We start from the raw sequence: 13,497 nt of genomic DNA, 5'->3' as shown, positions 1-13,497 counted from the left end.
TTTTAAAAACCACACAAAAAAAGTACTTCGAGGTTATGTCGATTGTCAGAAATTTGATGAGTTATTTTTTAACTTACGTTTCGATAGTTTTTGATAATTTTTTTTAATATTTTTTATTTATTTTTTATCAATCAAATGAAAACTGAAAGTATGGTTATGATATTTTTTTTCAATTTTTATGAAGGAACCGTTAACTCAATTGAAAATAGCTGAAAATAAGTAAAGTGACGTCAACATTTTTCTTTCTGTACAATGTTCTGAAAAACAACCTTTTATCATAAGGCTTTGTAAAAAATAGTTTTCCATAACTGAATTCTATTTGAAAGTTCTACTTACATTATTTTTTTTTTCATTCAATTAATTCCATATTTTTGTTAGTTGTTGTCCCGATATCAGACTCTTCAAAATAACTCCCCCCATTTTTTAAACTGTTAGTTAGATTTCTGCAAATTTTTTCAAGTTTCGTTTCATCATAAAGTGTTTTTCTGAAGAAAAAAAAAACAATAAGCTTCTGATGCTGATTCAAACATCATTCTTTCTTGACTAGTGTATAATTATTTCAGGTATAATATATATGTTAAGCTCCAATCTAAGTTTGGATGTGGAGATGTGGAATCAATCGAAAACTATCTGATTTCAACGTATTAAAGTTGCAACATTAAGATTATTTTATACTTCGTTTCACTTAATTCTACATTATGTCTATAGTTTCCAGAAATTCGTAAAGAATGTGCAAAACCCATACAAAATTTAAAAAAAAAATGACTCCATTCGAGCATTTTTCGAAAAGTGCCGTACTAATCATCGTGAAATTTGGTTTGTAGCCGTTTTCAAGGCCAGGAATGGTTTCTATAAAACTTTCAAGGCACTCTAAATTAAACGAAGAGGGAGGCTCCCATACAAAATTTACAAAAAAAAACTTTCAAATTCGAACAATATATAGGCATTTTGATGTAATTTATTAAATTGATAGATGAGTTTTGATAATATTAGATGATTTTTTTGTATTGACAGATCCTTCCAATTTTAATGTACAGAGACTCTCATATTCAACAAATATAACAAATATATTGTTCAAAAAACCAATTCTAAATTATGTTAAAATTTTATTTAGGAGGACGTTTCATTCAATCAAAATAATACTTTCAAACTTTTCTTGGAAGAAGTAGCAAAGCACACCGGGACAGCTAGTTAAAAACAAAGAAATACATATAAAAATGTTTATCTGTCTGTCTGTTCCTTAAAGACTCGAAAACTACTGATCCGTTCAATGTGAAACTTGGTATTTAAGAGATTTAGGGTCGGAGATGGTTTCTTAAATAGTTATAAGCCGCTTCGACTAACTGGACGGGAAGGAGGCTCCCATACAAAATTAATAAAAATATAATACATCGTGATCATCGTGATTTTTGGTGTGTAGCCATTTTCAAGACCGAAAATAATTTCTATAATACTTTTAAGGCCCTCCACATTCAGCAAAGAGGGGAGAGGGGAGTGTGTCTCCTTTAAAAAAATTTAAAAAATAAATATGATTTATTTATTTGACAGATGAGTTTTGATTATATCAAATGATTTTTTTTGTGTTTACAGACCCTTCCCATTTCAATGAACTCTCATATTCAACAAATGTAACAAATATATTGTTAAAAAAAATTTTAAGTAATGTCTGAAATTTATTTAAGTTTTTTTTTATCAAAATAATACTTACACAATTTATTTTTGAAAGAAGTAGCAAGCTAGTTAGGAATTCAGAAAAATGTACAAAAAATGTTCTTGATCTGTCTGTTCCTTGAAGACTCGAAAACTGCTGAACCGTTCAATGTGAGACTTAATATTTAAGGAGATGGTATCTCAAATACTTTTTAGCTGCTCCGACTTATAGAACGAAGGGGCTCCTTTTCACTGGAAGGGAGGGAGAGGTATGTCGAACTTATGAAACATGTTTGTCAAACTTGAGAACTGATCAAGCAAACAAAACCAAATTAGGCAAAGGATGGTATTCGTGAACAGCATTTTTTTCTGTGATGATTTGAGACTCTTCCTTCTTTCCAGAGGGGAGATGAAAAAGCAGAAGAGGAGCTTTTGTACAATTTTTTGCATAACTCTTAAGCTGATCAAGCAAACGGAACCGGATGTGGCATGTGAGGATATTTGGGTACGAAAAACATTTCTCTGATGATTCCAGACTCCTCACTTCCACAGATGGCAGATAGAGAGGGAAGAAAAGGATCTCATAAAACTTCTCCCATACTTATAAAAGGCATTTATATCTTCTTTCAGTGGAGAGACGGAAGAAAGAGGGAGGTTTTTATTATAGAAGAAAGGAGAGAATAAAGGGATTCCATATAAGTGAAACATACATTTTAGTTCAACTAAAGATCTTATGAAGTAAACAAAAGCGAAGCACTAAATTGATATTTAAAACAATGATTGGCAATCCAAGTTTTAAACCAAGTTTAAAAAACAGAAAAAAATCATTGGAGAATATTAGAATTAATCATCTTAGTAATGCAATTCGATCTCATGTTGAAGCTTCCATTTTGAAGGGATTGATTCTAAAACTTTGGAATTTAAATTGAAATTGATGAACTAATAAAATTTTTTTTTTTTTCAAGGAGTAGCTAAGCATGCTGTCTAGCTGGTACTGAGATAAATACTTAAATATAGAAATTTATATATTTATGTTCAAGTAAGAACTTGATCATATGAACTCAAGTTTTATGGAACATTTCTGAGTATTTTCGATTGGTGTTTTATTTTCTGGAAACGTCATGCCAACTGTTTTTTTTTTTTGTTAATTTCAATCAGAGCTGCATCAAAAGTAAGTTTTTTTGTTAATTTGAAATATGAGAAAATCAATCAAATCTGCTGGTCAGCAAAGATGATCCATTTTTTAACATGATTAACTGTTTGTACGAAAAAGTTTTATAAACTCCACTTATTTTGTTTTCTTTTTTTTATTCACCTGACAATGATTCGTTATTTTATTTTCATAACTTCATGTTCAAAGTATTGAAACTTGATAAGTTTTCTTCGATTTTTCCACTTTTTGAAATTTTCTGAGAGCTATAAATGAATTTCCAACACTGAGCATTTATTGATTGACGTTGTTAATATCCTTTTTTAAATTAACAACGTAATTTTTCAATTTATGATTTTTTTTCAATAATTTCACGCAGTTGTAAATGAAACCAAGAAATAAAAACAAAGCTATTTTATGCTTGTTTATACAAAAACCATTCTAGATTCTGAACTTTCAATTCAAATTTCACGAGTCTGATAAAACTTATCGGAGATTAAAATAAAAACAAATTTGCTCCTTCCTTCAGACACGACCCTGCGCAGACTTCCTGTTTCACAAGCAGTTGATGCCTCCTCATTGAACCCTATCAGTTTCAATCATTTTGTAATCTCCGGTGACATAACCAGCATCAATTCCCAATTTACAACCACACACCACACTCAAATAAATCAACAGTTAAATCAACAACGATAGATCATCCAGAAAGTGCCGGCAGCCAGTTCAGTGATATGACACCGTATGCTTCCGGGAGATAATTATCACTGGCATGGCGGTGGCCAATTCCATCATAAACCACCATTAATTAAATCCAGATCAACGCAAATATGCGTCCAAAATTTGTCGAGGGTAAAAAAAAGTGATGACATTACCGAACCAATCCCGAAAAAACACTGATTATTTTTTCATGCAAAAACGAAAAAAACACTGTAAACAAACATCCCAAGTCGCTTGTTGAGATAATTTTTCCCATCGGTCAACTTTTAATGTTTCAATATTCGCGCTGACCGACAACCGACTGGTGGGAGTCCAAACATCAAACAACTCAAATGGCAAACAACAAACCGGAACCGGAACGATGAGGTGCCAATCGCGGAAGTAAACAATCGGCGGGCGTCCGTAAAACTGTTTCCGTGGAAATACCCCGAACCACGTGCCAGGGTTTTTTCCTTGTTGTTGTTGTTGCGTGTGGAGCAACCTGATGTGGTCAGGCAGGTGCCTTTTTTTTGGCTGCATTGGCCCCAAACATCGGGTGGCCAACCGGATGCAATCTGGCTCCTCCGGTGCGACGGGGGTGGATGATATCATCGTACTTCCGGTTGTGATGGTAGAAGCCTAATTAGGATAGTTAAATGAGTGTGGTTTTTACCGGTGATATTAACCACCGGTTTGAGTAACGTAAGGGGTGGGGATGGTGAATATTTTACTGTTTTTTTAGACTGAATCGATTAGGGTTCATTTTTTAATTGCTCAAGCCCTGAAATCCTCAAAACTTCGTAATTGTTCAAAACTAATCCGTGATTTTTTGCTGAATTTTTGAGTAACGTTTACATGAGTAAATTTGAACTTTTATGTTTGTATGGAAAATAAAATATTATGTTCTGAAAAATCAACATCGTTTTTGTTTCTTCTGTGGAAGCGCGCTTGGTTATAGGTTTTGTGCCAATTTTAAAATTCATTAAGGGAAATTTTCCACTGTTCAACTGTTCAAGCCAATAAGCTTGAATAATCTCTGTTAAATTCTAGCGTAATAGAACTTATTAGAACGATCTAGAAGATTCTCAAAGATCCAGAAAATGCGTTATAATTTTATTAGATCTCATTTGGAAGGTTCAAGAAATTTCATCCGTTTATTCCATGCGCACGCACGGAAGATTCCAGAACTATCCCGGCGCGCAAACCATCGTCTGTATGGAAATGTTCCAGAAATTTCTGATTAATTTAGATAGAAGCGCGCGTTGTAATGCGAGTGAGTTTTAGATTTGAATCGAATCCGCGTGTTTAAGCATCACTATCCGTCGCGAAGTAACCTACCAAAGAGTGATTTTCCAAATTGAACAGTAGAGAAAAATTTGAGAAGAATAAAGTGAATAATTGTAGTGTTAATTAAGCCAGTTTTTTATTTCGCCAAAAATACAGTCCATTGCCAAGACATCAACTTTGAGGAAGACCTTAACCTCGTTTCTGAATTGGCAAAAAAGATATAAGCGGTTGAATAAAGGTGTGTCTTTTGACATTGATAATCAATCAATTAAACTGACATCACTACTGACTGGTTCCTATCGAGGTATTTCATAATTACTTCTCAAGGAATAATTCGATAGGCACCACCAGAGATGTTAGTTTAATGAATTGATTTTTAAAGCCAAAATACATAACCCTATCCAACAGCTACTAACTTTTTTGGCTATAAAGATACGACGTTACAATCTTGGACAAAGTTATTCAGAGGAAAATTTCCCTTAAAAAATTTATAAATTGGACAAGACCCAATACCACAGGTTCCACAGGAGAAACAAACATGATGTTGATTTTTCAGTAAAAAATATTCTTTTTTCCCATTCAAATCTAAAAGTTCAAATTTACTCATTTAAACGTTACTTGAAAATTCTGCAAGAAATCATGCATGAGTTTTAAACCAAGAAGAAGCTTTATAGTCCCCAGGCAGGGCCGTAGGAAGAACCGACTCATAAGGGAGGGTTTTGGTGACAAATTTTCGTATTATATCGTAACTTTAGAAAACCTAAAAGGTGAGCTTAATCGATGGTTAAAATCTTTGAATTTGTTTAGGAGTCTGGAAGATCAAACTAAGTTAATTTGGGCATAAAAAAAGCTTATTTTAGGACATTTCTTTAAAAAAAATATTCTAAACTAAAATCAAACAAGCCCAAACTATTTTTCAATTTCAAAGATTTTAACCTTTGGTATAGGCAAGTTTTCGAAAATCTTAAAAGTTTTCAAAAAGTCAGAGATAAAAATCATCAGACTTTCGGATCAAGTTTTCTTGATGCAAACTTGAACAAAATCTATGATTTTAGTCTAAAATTTGGCTTTAAAACACTGTTGGCAAACAAAAAAACGAGATATCTCGTATTTGGTCCGCAATGTCTTTTGTTTGTCTTTTGAATTTCTCAACAATTTATATAGATTGTAAAATCCAATTACAAGCTCAACGTTTTTCGGAATTTTTAATCCGCATTCGGAATCTCAATTCTGAACCTGAATTCCAAAATTGCGCTTTGAATTTGTATCCCAATTTACATATGATATCTGAAATGTACAAATAAAACGAGTTCCGAATCTATTTCCAGATCAAAATATAATGAGCCAAGATAAAGAGTCCACCTTCATGAATCTATTATTTAAATTCTAAATTTCAGGTTTTATCTAAATTCACTATTTAAACTATTTTTGTTTGATGTATTGAGAATTGGAGAATCAGAATTTAAATATAAATTAACAAAGATCTGTATCTTATTTTTCAATTTTGGATTGCCATTTCGAGGCTTTAAGTTTTTTTAATTTTGTGTAGAATTAAGTTCAAGAATTTCGAATGAGATTACATATAAAACAACATTTTTTTTTTTTATTCGTAAAACTATTATCAAAATATTGAAAATGCATATGATCTCCACATAAAACATGATTCAAATTTGATATGAAATGCAAAACCAAATTTGAATCAGGATTTCAAAGCACCTTTCATTTCTAAATTCTAAAGATTATTCGGATGAAAATCAACAATCCTGAACAGGATATAGAAACCGAAATACGAAAATAGGAATACAATTTTGGTTATGGGAAATATTGAATCAGAACCTCTGAAATTGGTGTAATTTAATTTGATTTGATATTCAGATCTGAATTTCGATAACCAGGTAAGAAAATTTTGAAAAAATGTTGCAGAATTTTGAACTTGTGATAGATTTTTGGGATTTTGGCATTAGTTTTTAATCTAGATTGCCACTCTTGATTAACCTTATTATTATCATAATTTGATTCTGAATTCGAAATTTTGAGTGTAGAGTAGAATATCTCGCTTGCTGTTTTGGATCCCCATGGGGGAAACACCCCCCCTCCCCTCCCCCGTTCCTATGGCCCTGTCCCCAGGGTTTGAAGTTTTTTTTCTGTTCCTGTTTCTGTTTTTATGTTCTATTTCTGTGACAAAAATGACAAAAAGATTTTTGCGGTGTCGCCAGAATAAATGATGATTTCTTCCATTTTTCATTAATTTTTCAACTTCAATGCATTTCAGGGACGCCTTAGAGTTGTTCAATGGTAGTGAAATTTTGCACAGTTAGTAAATTTAATAGAGGGAACAATATTAGAGAGTTGAAACAAAGAAATTTTGGCTTCTTAAATCCTCAATTCAATTCAGGGCTAGCAACTTTAAAAAAAAAAGCATATGCATGCATTTTGTGGTTTTCTACGGAAGTTTTTTTTTCATTGTTTTACTGAATTCGATTGATGAAATATGAGCTTTTTATGCGTGGAAAATCATGTTTTTTTCTTAAACCCCTCCTCCCATGAGGGTCCAAAAATGTTTTGAAGAATGTTCTTCTCAAAACTTTAAACTACAAAATTCAAATATAATTTTGATGAAAGACTACAATTTTTCAAGAGTAACAATCTCGTCTCAAAACCTGAAAAAAAATATAATCTGTTGATAGAAATTTCGTCCCAAATATCGCATTTCAATAAGATAAGACTAAGCTTGCCAAATCGCCCAGAATTCCCTCGAAATTTTGCACTTTATTTGTAATTTTAAATTGAGTCATAAGAGTTTTGAATTTTTTCATCTACATTTTCTGAGTAAAGTTTGTTAATAATAATGTCAACGGTTTATCAAAGCTTAAAAGTTGATTTAAAATTGAATGATGTATTTCGATCAACAAAAAAGGAGTGTTTTCCCGCATTATTTTTATTCAATAATTTTTATATTGACGGATATTGGAAAAACATCCCGGATTTGCACGGCCTGGATACTTGGGTAAAATATATAAATATCTGAACAACTTAGGTTTGAATAATTCCGGATATTGTGGTTCCAAATTTGTTTAAAAATATATTCAAATTCAATGTCTGTTAATAAAAATTCGGATTCTGTATCTAGTTTGTTGTTACTGAACTTCAGTTTGGATCATCATTGGGATAAAATCCTGATTCGAAACTCGGTTTTGCATTTCATACTTTTATGTTCGAAACTTATTCATTTGAATTTTGAAAAAAAAAAAATTTAAAATTACGAACTATTTTGAGGATTTGAAATTTTTACTTTTGATTCCTATGCAGAACTGGATCTGAAGCAACTTTTATAATGGCAACCCAAAATTGAAAAATCTTAAAAAGTAACATCATTCGTTATTTTCCTTCAGATTTACAGGTTGAATTTCGAATGAATAATTGGAGAAACAATTCACATTGGAAGCCAACAGTTCAGAATTCCAACAAGAGATATCTGGTTGAGATTTCAAAAATCGTCTTCAAATTCGGAATTCAGATTTCGAGCTCAGGTTCAAAAGGCAGTGCTCGGATTTGAAATCAACATTCCAATTTCAGATTCAGTTCGAAGTTAAGTTTTATAATCAAAATTGAAATATCAATTTGAAAATTTCATTACGGATTCAAATGACAGGCTATCGCAGTTTTATAGTTTTGAGTCTGGATAAAAAATCCAAATTTTATATTCAATCACAGCCAGTTTGGAGCATAAATCAGAAGATATCACAGTTATGAAATAAATTTTTGATTTTTAAGAAACCTAGACTTATTTTTTTTTATAAACTGAAAACATATTTTACTGGCTTTTGTATTACATTATTGATATAAAAGATTCTTCTTAAACAAAGTTTGAAACTAATCGAGTTTACAAGAGTAGAAATAGATCCGCAAAAAGTCATTATCGTGGTTGAAAAGAACTAATTCACTACTTTCTTACATCAGTAAATATGGAAAAAAATTTCTTTAAAATGAGATCTTCAAATCCCAAATTTATAATTGAAAGCTTCTTGATTAAAAACAACTTTGAAACAACTTTAAAATCAACTTTAAGGATTTATTTTCGAAAGTTTGAGACATGAATGAAACCTTACTTAACGTAGTATAATTCAAACTAGTATAATTTTTTAGAATTTTAATTTTTTTGACTATTCTTCATAAATGCATTGCTAAAGTAAAATGTTAAAGGAAAAATTTTGCACTCAAAACCGACCACCCCCTTCTTCCCTTCTCTCCATTAGCTGGTTCTTCTTACGGCACTAAATGGCCCTAATGGGTCATTTACAATTTAATTACTATCAAAAAGAAAAACAACTTGATTCAATATTCATAAAATTAAACATTTTTAAAGTGAAGCGAAGAGAGTTTTGGAAGAATCGTAGAACCCATATATCGATTTTATAAAAAAAAACATTTCACAAACTGGTGAACACATTCAATTAAGGGAAAAAAAACGTTGAAAAAAAGTTTTAATTTTTTTTATGAATAGAAAGAAAGTTTTATTTCAATCTCTTATTGTGAATTCCAACAAAAAACCAATGAGCAAACGATAGATTTATAATCTAATTTTTATTCCTAAGATCGCTGAAATCCATTAAGTATCAAACATTGCTTCTAAAGTGACATTTTAATGACAATTTTTTTATGATGTAAAACCTATTTCAAACTCAAAACATTGATATGATAACTGAAGTTTTATTTAGAATTGAGGTAGAAGAAAGAAAAATTAACTTATTATTAAAATATATCTTTAGCAATTTTCCTAATGAAGAATGGGTATGAATTTTGAAATAAAAATAATATTTTGCTACCTATAGATACAAATATATATAAATTTGATCTTCATTACATCGCAAGTTTTTTTAACCTAATTTTCGATTTATTTTTTTAAGACAGGATAGTTCAATTAACTTTTTTAAAGTATGGTGTAGCTCAGTCAGTTTTCCTCGCAAAAATGCTCTTTTGCTCTTTTCAACATCTGTAAATTTTCTCCTAACTTTTCTAGCCATCTGTATAAATTTTCAATTCCGATATTCTTTCTCCAAGAACAAACATTTTCACCAAAATGTCGAAAGTAAATTTAAAAAAAATGTTTTTTTGTTAAAAATTAAAATAAAGGCTCTTAATTGTGTCCAGAAATTTTCCAATTTAAGCTCTTTCTTGATATATTTTTCGAGTTTTTTAAAATCATTTTTTGTCTTATTATAAAGAAATTTAATTTCTCGTATTGATTTTCCAATTTAAAATTTTTGAGGTTTAGAAAACTGAAACTTCGAGCGCTTTGAGGCACCCCAATATCGAGTCCGATTGAGCTTAAATTTTGCACAGGTCAGCTTTTTGGCCCATCTACAAAATGTTGATGTTCGGGATGCCCCAGTTGTTACATTTTTTTATTTAGGTCTATAGATAACTTCTAACTGAACTGGACATTTATTCAAGTAATAGAAGTTGTCAAATTCTGAAAAACAAGATGAAAGTCATAAACTGTTACTGAAATTGGGCACCACGTTTTGAAAACATATGATTGGAAACATTCGAGTTTGGGAATAATAAACAGAACAAATGACCTGGAACCAATTAGAAGAATCTCGAATACCAATTCTATATAAAGAAAACGACGATTTGTATCCGCCTTTCATTAAAATCAAAGCATTTTAGTATCCGAGAAAAAAAAAACATGAAAAAGTTATTCATTTATGTAAGTATTTAAAAAAAAATTAAATAACATTTTTTAAAAGATCGATGAAGAAACAATTCTTTTAATATCGGCCTCATACAATTTTTGAAATTTGAAAAAAAAGACATACACCGTCTTAGCCGATTTAGGCTTTACAGACTGAATAAATGACGTGGACAACTTAAGATTAACATTCAACACCCAGTACCGAGATGGGAGCGGGACGTACAATTTGAAGCTAATAAATCCATTTTTGCTGTTGACATTTCAAAGCAGTTATGATAATTTTCAAATTCTGCTATTTTCAACAGCGTAATATTTTTGTCTTCTTAAAACGACAGCACTAATGTTAGCTGTCAAACAAGTTTTGAAATCCTAATACTCTCAATACAAATCTTCAAAGCAATCTAACTGTGTAATTGACTAACGTGATCCACAAACTTTTTGGGAAATCATAAAGTTGATTCGAGAGACATAAGAACTCAGAAAAAAGAACTTCAGAAGTTGATTCAAGTTGATATAGGAAATTTGTCTAGATGGTTTTATAAATACAATCCTTTTTATGCAGAAAATATGTATATTTCGTTTCATATTCCAGCCAAGAAAAATAAAATTTAATTCCGTGGCTTTAATAAGCTGCAAGTTTCATCAATTGCTTTAAATAAACCGTTTAATGGTTTCCACTAAACGACACCCCACGGAAACAATGTAATTACTTTATTTACCCAGTCGAACGTGACCTGTAACAACTGGTGGAAGGTGTATCAGATGTCAATAATTTCTGGAACTGTTATGCTTGATCGATCACCCCAACATATTCATTCGATTCTAGGCGAGGGCTTCCGAGGGCTTTGAATTACGATTTCGTTATGCTTTCTGTTGCCAAAACAACATCCAACCGAATGAAAATTCTTGGATTGTTGGTTTCAATGGTAGGGTCAACAGAATAATAGTTGACAAAGCAAACGCACTTACTGAACTTGGACCCCAACTTATACATACGATATGTTGAGTCAGAATTAAAAATCCGAATTAAAGGTGATTTTTTGGGCTTTTCAACGACTATTTATTTAACGTTCCAACGTTTCAATCCTTATTGGATCGTCATCAGGGACTGAAATGTTTATTGTGTGTAAACCAAATTCCAAAAGTCTTCACAAAATTAACTGATTCTTATCTAAAATGTGTCGTTTTTCTTGTCAGGTTTAATTCGGCTGATCGGGCAAAGCTGTGATTTGTATCAGGTAAAATATTTTGTGATTAATTTGTGATTTTAGTTTTTTTGTAGTGCTGTCTGACCTACTGTGAATCCGAATTAAGAATCGGTAATGAAAATTTCCATCTAAAATCCGAATTTATATCGACAACATGACTTCAACTGTTGACTTCATTCTTTAGTACGGGGCTTGTCTATTCTAAGACCCCCAGTTAATTGACCCTCTCTAACAGTGATCATCATTGACGATCATGCTGATGATCGCCAACCGGTTCACTAGAATCACCGCTGATACTTCAGTTCTCTGGGTTGCATTTCTGAATAATTGCTACTGATGATCTCTCAAAGAGGAGTGTGTTCCTATGACTAATTGATCTAGCGTCAAGTGATCGTATACCTGTGACAAATCCGGATCATCGCTGATATGTTCCTCCAACGTCATGGAAACGGGTGTTCTAGACGCCACGGTCGTAACCAGCAGTGTCATCACTGCGGTCAGAAGCAGGGCCAGCCTTCCGCTGCTGGCCGCACCTGAAGACCGACCCTCGATCATGGTCGGAATCATGTTGCTCGTAAGTAATCCACACACAGACCTCCTGAAATTCGATTCACCACTTGCGGAGAGCCACCGAAGAACGATAGCACACTAATACACTCAAGATAAACAACTTCGGCTCTCCTGCTTCGCACCAAACACCTGTGATCTTCGTTGAACGATCGAACCGATCAAGTGATCACACGCAAACCACTTCACTTCACTGATGACTTTTTGCTGCTTTGTGCAGCAACCAAGTCACTTGTTGTTACCTTTGTATTTGTCGTTGATGGCTTTGTTGATGCTTAAGCTATCCAATTCCGGATTGCACAAATCAACCGGTCGAGATAATTCTGAATCGAAGATCCTAAATCAAGGGGAGCTTTCAGCAACAGAATTCACCAAATCCAGGCCAATAAATCACAGACACTCCCGGCAATTATTCAATCGACTCAAACCTCCAACAACCCAAACCGACAATAGGAGACCAAGCAGGAACAACAATTCATGCATCCATTGACAGCAAGTGGAGCCCCGGTTTAGTTTGACACATAAATAGCACCCGTCGTCGTCGTCACGCTCCGGTGGTCAATTCCCTTCGACGACTGACTGACTCGGTTCCAAATCAGCGCGATTTCTGAAACGTGACCGGCTTTCTCCGACTGAGACTCCCTAAAAGGTCGAAAACCTTTCGGTTGGAGCCCGAAAAGAAAAACAAGCCCGGTAACCGAATCCGCTATCGTCCGGAATCCTTACAACAACGTCACCCGATAAGAGAATCAATCACGCGGCGAGAATCGACACCGGAAAACCCGAGAATCCGGACCACTCCAAACAGTGGGACAACAAACTGCAGCAGAACCGCTTGTCACAATCAACCGCAGTATACCCGACGACAAGCAAGCAACGGCAACCAGAATGTTCTGAACGGAACGAACGTCGTCTGAAGACTGACTAACGAAACAACGGACGGCCCTTCTTCGGTGGAATCAAACCAGAAACGGGAATGGAAACAACCACCCTAGGCAGCCGTCTAGTCTCCGGTGAGTGAACCTGAGCGTGCTGGAAAAGTGAGACTGCCTCTCTTTGCTCGCACACGCTTTTCACATGCGGCGTGAGATTGGAATGAAAAACGTGGGTGGATGCGGTGTGTTCATTCATTAATTTACTGTTTTGGAGAGAGCGTGAACCTAGAGAGAATTTTTAAATGAGATTTAACCCTGCCTGATGGTACCCGATTGGTGGCCGTTACCAAAAGCGTTGCTTATTTT

At 33.2% G+C, this 13,497-nt stretch overlaps 1 protein-coding gene across 5 annotated transcripts in view; it reads right to left on the bottom strand.

Annotated features, from left to right (window-relative positions):
- The window catches only part of LOC129745047 (fasciclin-1), a 599,740-nt gene extending 586,575 nt beyond the window's left edge, over positions 1-13,165 (bottom strand). For 4 of the 5 annotated variants that reach the window (XM_055737873.1, XM_055737889.1, XM_055737896.1 and 1 more), the window contains exon 1: positions 12,089-13,165. In XM_055737873.1, the coding sequence (XP_055593848.1) occupies positions 12,089-12,256 (168 nt within the window). In that variant the 5' untranslated portion in view covers positions 12,257-13,165. The remainder of the gene's footprint in view (positions 1-12,088) is intronic. The other variant, XM_055737880.1, reaches the window with a different exon arrangement.
- Between the last annotated feature and the right edge of the window lie 332 nt (positions 13,166-13,497).

The sequence above is a fragment of the Uranotaenia lowii genome, chromosome 1, assembly GCF_029784155.1.
Source record: "Uranotaenia lowii strain MFRU-FL chromosome 1, ASM2978415v1, whole genome shotgun sequence".
Taxonomy (NCBI): domain Eukaryota; kingdom Metazoa; phylum Arthropoda; class Insecta; order Diptera; family Culicidae; genus Uranotaenia; species Uranotaenia lowii.
The sequence above is the reverse complement of the archived record's forward strand: the minus strand, read 5'-3'. Positions and strand labels throughout refer to the sequence as shown.